Source organism: Rhinopithecus roxellana, chromosome 6 (genome assembly GCF_007565055.1).
Source record: "Rhinopithecus roxellana isolate Shanxi Qingling chromosome 6, ASM756505v1, whole genome shotgun sequence".
NCBI lineage: Eukaryota > Metazoa > Chordata > Mammalia > Primates > Cercopithecidae > Rhinopithecus > Rhinopithecus roxellana.
Window position 1 is genome coordinate 8190594 of NC_044554.1, and position 9449 is coordinate 8200042.

The 9449-nt window shown below is 37.3% G+C and overlaps 1 protein-coding gene across 10 annotated transcripts in view; it reads left to right on the plus strand.

Annotated features, from left to right (window-relative positions):
• Positions 1–8200, plus strand: part of IMMP2L (inner mitochondrial membrane peptidase subunit 2) — a 913124-nt gene extending 904924 nt beyond the window's left edge. For 6 of the 10 annotated variants that reach the window (XM_030932903.1, XM_030932900.1, XM_030932898.1 and 3 more), the window contains one exon: positions 7533–8199. In XM_030932903.1, the coding sequence (XP_030788763.1) occupies positions 7533–7542 (10 nt within the window). In that variant the 3' untranslated portion in view covers positions 7543–8199. Of the gene's footprint in view, positions 1–7532 lie in introns of all 10 variants that reach the window. The other 4 variants (XM_030932891.1, XM_030932893.1, XM_030932892.1 and 1 more) reach the window with 1 other exon arrangement.
• The last annotated feature ends 1249 nt before the right edge of the window (positions 8201–9449 follow it).

Below are 9449 nucleotides of genomic sequence, written 5' to 3' on the forward strand. Positions count from 1 at the left end.
TTCTGAGTGGAGCCAACTCAATCAAAGACAGGCAATTCAGTGCAAATGTAGTCCATGTGGTTCATTGGCATTGTGTGGGCGAAACAACCCCTTGACTGATATCCCTGATCACTTTCCAGCCAGTAATTTTGGTGTTTCCTAAAACAGAGATTGCTAAAGTGGGAAGCAGGAATATTCAAGTAGTGAATACAATGATCCATGGGAGGCAAGAAAAAAAATTAGAACTTCTATTTGTATCTAAATTAAGAATCTAAGCCATATTAACATTTGATTTTATGGATTGTTAATAGTATATATGTAATTTTAACATAAATAATAGGGATGAATCCTCAAATTTTTTGCTGATGCATAATCAAAACAGTTTGGTGACTACTGTTCTAGATTACAAATTCCCAATCTGTGGGCTCAGTGTCCTCCCACTCTACCATAGGGGCAACAGTTATTACAAGAGTTCTATTAAGACATGTAGGGGACTTATCTTCACATTCAGTAGATACTACAAATGCAATGATCTGCTCAAGGTTTTCAGGGTTCATTTAATATGCTTTTGCTATTGTGTTTTGAAATTTACTGTAAAAGTAACTTTCTTATACCTGAAAAATGTGAATACATTGAAGGAGACACAGTTACACATGGGACACAAATAAGTAAGGAGAGGGAAGAATCAAGTTCCAACAAGATGTTAGGTTAGTTGTTCAAAGTATTTAACTTATCGGAAGAGTTATATGTACTTAATCATCTCTCTCTTTTTCTTTAAAGCAAAAATTGTTTTGCTTTTCTCTCAACATATTTCTTTGTTCCCCTATTTTGAGGAGTAAGTATTAGGACATTTCATGGACCTGACTTCTAGCAGTGTTTTTTTTGTTTGTTTTTTTGTTTGTTTGTTTGTTTGTTTGTTTTTGAGACAGAGTCTCCCTCTGTCACCGAAGCTAGAGTGCAGTGGCATGATCTCGGCTCACTGCAACCTCTGACTCCAGGATTCAAGCGATTCTTCTGCCTCGGCCTCGCGGGTAGCTGGGATTACAGGCAGGTGCCACTGCATCTGTCTAATTTTTGTATTTTTAATAGAGACGGGGTTTTGCCATGTTGACCAGGCTGGTCTCAAACTCCTGACCTGAGGTGATCTGCCCACCTCGGCCTCCCAAAATGCTGGGATTATAGGTGTGAGCCACTGCACCCAGCTGCACAGTGTTATTTCAATTCATGTGTATATTAGCTTGCTAGGGCTCTCATAACAAAATACCACTGACTGTGTGGTTTAAACAACATAAATTTATTTTCTGACAATTCTGGAACTAGAAATCCAAGATCAAGGTTCAGTATGTTTGGTTTTTTCTACAGTCCCCCTCCTTGGCTGTTGATGGCCACCTTCTTACTATGTTCTCACATGACCTTCTCTGTGTTCACATGTGGTTCTGGTGTTTCTCTGTGTGTCATAATCTCCTCTTCTCATATAATCACTAATCCAGTTGCCTTCTGGCCTCATTTTTACTTAGTCATCCCTTTAAAGTTTCTGTATCTGAATACAGTCACATTCTGAGGTATTACGAGTTAGGACTTCAACATATAAACTTGAGATAACACAATTTAGCACATAACAATGTACACTTACTTGTGATGAGTCTATTTTTTCAGGAAAGAATGTGGGACCTAGCAGTATTGAGAAGCAACTATATTAGGGCAACTATATTCTGATTTGTCAAGGACAGTCCTGATTTATTTTTATTGTCCTGACTTAATTAAACTAGCACCCCCTTGGACTGCCAGAAGTGTTTCATTTGGATGATAAATGATATGGTGATCCTGATAGAAAGCTTCTAGAAACAGAGTTTATGTATTTGAGTCTGGACTCAAAAAAACGCATTGCTGCACCTAGACTACCTCGACTATGAAATAGAGGCAGTAATAGTACTTACCCCATGGGTTATTGTGAGATTTAAATGAGTCAGTATGTGTAAGTCATTCAGAACACTGCCCTGCATAGAGTAAGCACTGAGTGTAACACTGAGTAAGCAAAGAGCAGGGGGATTGTATTTGTCAGGTGTGATGGTGAATTTTATGTGTCAGGTTGGCTGAGCCAGTGTGCCCAGATCTTTGGTCAAACATTATTCTGGATGTTTCTGTGAGGGTGCTTTTGAATGAGATTTACATTTAAATTGATTGACTTTGAGTAAAGCAGGTTACTCTCTGTAATGTGGGTAAGCCTCTTCCAATCAGTTGAAGGCCTGAATAGAACAACAGGATGACTTCCCCTGAGTAAGAAGGAACACGCCAGCAGATTGTCTTCAGACCTTACCCACAACATTGACTCTTCCTGGTTCACAAGCAGTCTGCCTTTGGACTCGAACTGCAACTTTTTCCCGGGTCTCCAGTCGGCTGACCTCCCTTGTCAGATTTTGGACTTGCCAAGGCTCCACAATCACATGTGCTAATTCCTTAAAAATAAATCTCTCTCTCTCTCTCTCTCTCTCTCTCTCTCTCTCTCTCTCTCTCTCTCTATATATATATATATATATATATATATAATATATATATGTACACACACATCCTGTTGGTTCAGTTTCTCTGGAGAACCTACCTAATACAGCTAGTATGCAAGCCAAAACCGTACCTGAAGGATAACTTTTAATTTTTACAAAGTTCATATATTTCTGGATTTTTATCTCCTTCTATATTCACTATACTATTTGCCTGCCTGTAGACATACCAATTTTTAAAAATGAAGATCCGTGACAAGACACTATGGAGGATGAATAGGCTCTCTCTCTCTCTCTCTATTATTCTCAGTATTAAAAAAAAGAAACCCTGAATTTTGCATTCCATACCATGTTTTGAAGGAATATTGATGTTATCTGATAGAATTCTCATCATTCATCATTGTGAAGATGAATGTTTTTCAGGAAGCAAGATTAGTAGCTTTAATAAATGTTTAAAATAAAAGAATTCTAAGATTGGTTTTGGTAAAATGAGTGTTAAAAAAATTGAATCAATATGCCCAAAACTGAGTCCAAAGCTAAGCAAGCAAGCAGATATATTGGCAAGAGTTCAGCCAAGTTAGAAGCCTGGCAAATCACCCTTATGAAAAAAAGTTAAACATCTTGTAAAGCAAATAAAGGCTTGAGGTACATCTGAGTAGCAGCTGTCAAATTTTAAAAAGGGTTATTGTAGAAGAGATGGAGACCAGCTGTTTTCCAACTCTGCTGAGCTCAGATAAGAACAAAATTGGATAAAAACTGCAATATGACAGATCATGTAGATCTAGGGAAGTATTTCCTGGAAGTTAACATAGTTGGAATGGTTATTTAGGATGTTCTGGAATACATTCAAGGGATTCTTTAAAGCTGATTAGGTTTCCCTTTTCAGGATGTGAAACAAAGTGGAAACTACAGATTTAGGTTCCCCAATTGAGTAATCAGCAGAATCACTAGGGTTAGATGGGTGAGGAGACTTCAAAAAAACACAGACTTCATTTCTCTGAAGTGATAGAGGTAGCTTCCAGGATATATTATTGAGAATAAAAGCAAGGTGCAAAAGAGAATATAGCATGTTACCTTTGGTATAAGTCTAAAAGGGAAAAAGGAACATGTATGTATGCTTATTTGCTTTTTTTTCCTCTTCAAAAAGGAAACAGAAACAGCAAACCGGAAACTAATAAAATTAGTTACCTATTGGGAATGGGTGGAAGATGGGAATGGGATTTCTCTTTGTATACTTTTTGTTTTAGTTTCCTATTGCTGATAGAATAAATTCCCATAAATGTAGCTCCTTACAACACAAATTTACTATTTTACAGTTCTGGAGGTCATAAGTCCAATATGGGTCTCACTGGGCTAAAGTTAAGGTGTCAACAGGACTGCATTCCTTCTGAAAGTTCCAGAGGATAATTCATCTCCTTCCTTTCTCTAGCTTCAAGAGGCTGCCTGCATTCCTTGGCTCATGGTCCTTTTCTCCAGCTTCAAAGCCAGCAGCACCACATTTTCAAACCTCTTTGAATCTGACCCTTCTGCCTCCTGCTTTCACTGTTTAGGACCCTTGTGATTACATTCAGGTCCATAAAATAATAGAGAATATTCTTGTTATCTTAAGGTCAACTGGTCAGCACTCTTAATTCTTCTTTATTCTCTAACATATTCACAGCTTCTGGCAATTAAGATGTGGACATCTTTTGCCAGGACGGTGGCGGAGGAGGCATCATTCTACCTACCACATCTTTAAAAAATAATCTTAACTTTTGAATGATGTAAATTTTTATATATTTAAAAATAAAATGGAATAAAAAATGGGTAATAAAAGCAAACTCTAAAATTGAATATAAATAGAAACAAATGAGCCTAACTCTATATCAAATGGTAACATAACTATATGGGGGAGAAAATAAAGAATTTATTCCAGGCCAGGCACAGTGGCTCATGCCTGTAATCCCAGCACTTTGGGAGGCCGAGGCCGAGGCAGGCGGATCACTAGGTCAGGAGATCAAGACCATCCTGGCTGACACAGTGAAACCCCCTCTCTACTAAAAATACAAAATATTAGCTGGGTGTTGTGGCAGGTGCCTGTAGTCACAACTACTCAGGAGGCTGAGGCAGGAGAATGGCGTGAACCTGGGAGGCAGAGCTTGCAGTAAGCCAAGATTGTGCCACTGCACTCCAGCCTACGAGTACACCCTTAAAATGAGATATATTTTAAGGACTAAAATAGTTACATAGAAATCTTAATTTGTACTCAGCAAATTTGTTGTTGGTAATGGTTGTAGTATAGTCACCTTGAAACTATTTTGAGTATATTTTAGGGAAGTATAAATGAGTAAATGTGCTAATGTTGTGGGGAGCCAGGATAATCACTGTGGAAGAAGGGAGATAAAATATGGAGTACAGAAGGTGAGGGAGAACCTTGTGGTATTGGATTTTTTATATGTATTCCCTGAAATGGCATAGAATATTGATACCCTAGGAGCACTGAGCACACCTAGTACCAAATCTTGGTTTCTAAATAGCATTCCTTGCTAAAAGAAACCAAGGCACTTTAAAGAAATGTCTGATCTCAGTGCAACAGGTATAAGGTAAAAGGTAAGCCTGTAACAACTAAGAGTGTCAAAAAGTAAGGTAGTGCTAAAATACAGATGGAGGTGTCTCCCAAGGACACATAGAGCTCCCACTGGCCAATCTTAAGACATTTGAGCATCAAACAGAGAAATAAAAAGTAGTCACAGATTTTGACTTAAAAAAGGACTTCTTGATATTACAGTAGAGGCAGGGTGAGAGGGAAAGCACCTTTTTTTAGAGAACAATGCCAACTAATAAATGCAAAAGAAAGAATAGATTTGGAAAATCATTATTTTTGTAATACCTAATGTAATAAGTGATTCAGCAGGGTCATCAATGAATGTTAAAACAATTAGATGAACTATAGCTGGCATATAGGATATTTACATTATTATAAAATATATCACAGAGTTATTCATTACAGAAGGAAAAAGATTTATTTGTGATGGAGAAATCTAGTCAATATTGCCTTAAGTGATCAAACTTGGCTTCATAACAATGAGACGCACCAACATTTTGTGCCTTCTGATTTGATGGAACTTGACTCTAGTCATGAGGGAAAAAAATCAAGCAATTCCAGATATAGGACATTTTACAAGGCAACTTGCCGGGACTCCAGATTAAAAGAAATTAAATGTAAATCAAAGCAAAGCAATGACCATCAAATGCAATCTGTGACCCTTGATTAGACCTTGAGTTTTTAAAATAATGGCTATGAAAGACTTCACTGGAACAACTGGAAAATTTTGAATATAGACTATGTAATAAGTAATATTGTATCTACATTAAATATCTTGTGTATAATAATGCTATTGTGTTCATATATGAAACGGTCTTAGTTCTCAGGAGATATATGTTGAAGTATTCAGGGATAATTTAGTATGATGTCAACAACTATCAAACAGTTTAGAAGAAGTAGCTGTGTACATGTAACATATATATACACACAAAATGAGGAAGAAATGAATGCAGCAAAATGTAAATGCTTACTTTTGATGGAGCTGTTTTTTATGCCACACTTTCAAATTTTTTATAGGTCTGATTTTCAAAATAACAAGTAGAAGAAAAAACCCTTTATTGAGCCCACAGGCTTCTTGCTACCCTTCGTGCTTATTTAGTTTGTATTTCAAGTTGTTGTTAAAAGATTTTTCTTCTTCTTCTTCTTTGTAAACAATGTGTTTTTGATTATCTTTTTGGAAACCTTCCCTGACATCCATCTCTGTCTTTGAGTCCCTAGACAATGTGATTTTTTTTGAATACGTACGATAGCAAATAGAAGAGATTTCTTGAATTCATGTAATAGCAAATAGAAGAGCTTCAGTGAAAGGAATGTTTTATGTTAATCTCTGTGGAAGTCCAATTTATAGGAAAAACATTTGAAAATGATAAATAAAGTGGACGTATAGTATTACTTTATAACTGGCACTCAGTAAATATGTGCTAAATATGAGTGTATTTTGTAAGCTTCTAAATACCATTAAAATATCACGTGACAATAACTATAACAACAACAATTTTTTTAAAAACACAGATTTCCAGGCCCTCCTTCAGACCTGTTGAAGGGTAATCTCTGAAGATAAGACCCTGATCTTCCTTTTAAACAAGTTTGCTGTGTTCTTCTGTTCGCTGAAATTGATGTCTTTAAGAAGATATAAGATGTTTAAGGGCTCCCTTCCTGTCTTTGGGCTCAGCCTTAAGTCCTCCCCCTCACCTCTTCCATCCTCACCAATCTCTGCTCGCCTCTGCTAATGGGGATTCTTTACCATCTGCCATGATCTGTATACTTTATTATTTTTCCTCACTACCCATCCCACCTTGTTTGCTTTCTCTTGGTTTTCCACCTCTCTCCATGAGTACTAGATCCGTGTTATGCAGTGTACTCTCCATGGAGACAGCCCACCCAGTCTCACACCTAACTCCTGCTACTCATCTGGTAGGTGGGACAATGTTTTTTACAAAATATGCATATTTTTTAGGACTCTGTGATTTTTCCATAAAGAAAGTCTCTCTAGGATACCAATAACTCTGTGGGAAACTCTGAGAACATACACAAGATTTATGCTTCCTGGGTCTATGCAATCAGGTTCTTGAGGATAATGGTTAAGATGGTGGACTCTGGTGTCAAACTGCTTGGTTCTAAAAACAGACTAGCACTTGGTAGCTGTATGACTTTTGGCAACTTTTTTAACCTCTTTGAGCTTTGCTTTCTCGTCTGTAAAAGGGAAATATTAACAGAACCTACCTCAAATGGTTTTTGTAAGGATTAAAGGAGTTTACATATGATAGCACCTAGAAAAATGCCATATAAGTGCTTACTGTTTTTTTCTTTTGTATTTCAATGGCTACAAAAGGTGTTTACTTTTTTTAAAAATTCATCTTCACCTTTCCATTGAATGTTAAACCTGGATTAAATTCTGCTTTCAATATATTAATAACTATTTTTATAAAATGATTTCTTTCTTGCTTTCTTTGTGTTTCTCATGAATTCAGGTTTCCCTAGGACTTCTGCATGCCCATGCCACACATATCCTGTGGCCCCCAGAGCGCTGGCAGAAATTAGAATCTGTTCTTCCTCCAGAGCGCTCACCAGTACAGAGAGAAGAGGAATGACTGCATGAATCTACCTGAGTTGCTGGCATTGGGATGCCAGTTACTGGAGAGGAATGGAAAAACGAAACCTCCAAAAGGGAAAAAATTCCAACAATATGATGCTGTGTGAGAAAAATTTACAGCACATTAAGACGATCTGTATTATTAAATAAATAATTTTCAAATGTTAAAACAGTATTAAATGGCACCTGATTTTGTTAAATTTTAGTTTCCTGTTGTTTAATGCCCCCAAAATATGCAGATCTTTGAGAATATAAAAATACTGCACCCACATGTCTTAATGGGGCTAAATTTCAGATTATTTGTTACATGTACTTATTATATTGATTGTTGGATTTTGATTTTGGTGCTTGCTGCTGAAATAAATTGAAAATTAATATTCAATAAAAATGATGTATTTGCCACTTACTGTTAAGGTAGAACAAGAAGGAACACATGTTATACATATAATGATGGGAATTATATTGTGATTTGTAGTATCTACAAAGTAGTAAATGCCAGTTAGGAAGAACAGTAAACAGTGATGTTAAAATAAAACAATGATTTGTCAGGTCCTGTCTTGAGTGTTTAATTCTCATTGAGCACATCCGTTAATGAGGAATTTCTTACCTGTTCTGAAAATAAGGAATTAAAGTAATGGAGAACCCATTCTATTGATACTTGCATACAGTCTAGCCTTTCTTATTGGCCCTTTTTAATCCTACATTTCTGAGTGATATCATCCTATTCACAATGATAGGTAAACCCATTTATCAGCATTTAGTCATACTATTTGTTTAAAAGTTCTGAGTGAAATAGAAGAAAAAACAGTCCAGATCAGCCAAGTTTGATTTTCTTCCCCTAATTATTTCTCAGTATTCACGTCTGTAATACTGATATCACCAATTGCAAAGTTATAGTAGAATAATAGTCTGTAATTTGTATGGATAAGGGAGTAAATTCCCTGCATCTAAGTCTGTGTTTATGAAAGCTTCTTTTTCATCATACCATCATCATATTCAACAAATATTGATGAGCACTTATATACTAATGTTGGTCAGAATTATTTTTAAAGCAGATCGCTTAAAATTTTTCTCTGGCTCTTTATTGCCCTTCTCAATTCTTCAGTTCCATTTTCTCTTTTCCCCAACTTGAACTTCATACCCTGGCTTTTAACTGCAGTTGACCAAATACTGCTATTTCAAAGCTTGTAATTTTTTTTTTTTTCTTTCTTGGCGAAGTGCCTCCCTTGCAATTATTTGTAAAATGTTTAGTGCATAAGGGTATTGACCCTTTACTTGCTGGAACACAGGAAGGTCTAAGGGTCATATAAGAGAGGATTGGGAGTACTGAGGGGAGGTAGAGTAAAGAACAAATAGAGGAAACGAAGAGTTTTTTGGGCAAAGCAAGATGGCCGAATAGGAACAGCTCCAGTCTCCAACTCCCAGCACGAGCGACACAGAAGACCAGTGATTTCTGCATTTTCAACTGAGGTACTGGGGTCATCTCACTAGGGAGTGCCGGACAATCGATGCTGGTCAGCTGCTGCAGCCCGACCAGCGAGAGCTGAAGCAGGGCGAGGCATCGCCTCACCTAGGAAGCGCAAGGGGGAAGGGAATCCCTTTTCCTAGCCAGGGGAACTGAGACACACAACACCTGGAAAATCGGGTAACTCCCACCCCAATACTGCGCTTTAAGCAAACGGGCACACCAGGAGAATATATCCCACACCTGGCCGGGAGGGTCCCACGCCCACGGAGCCTCCCTCATTGCTAACACAGCAGTCTGCGATCTAACCGCAAGGCAGCAGCGAGGCTG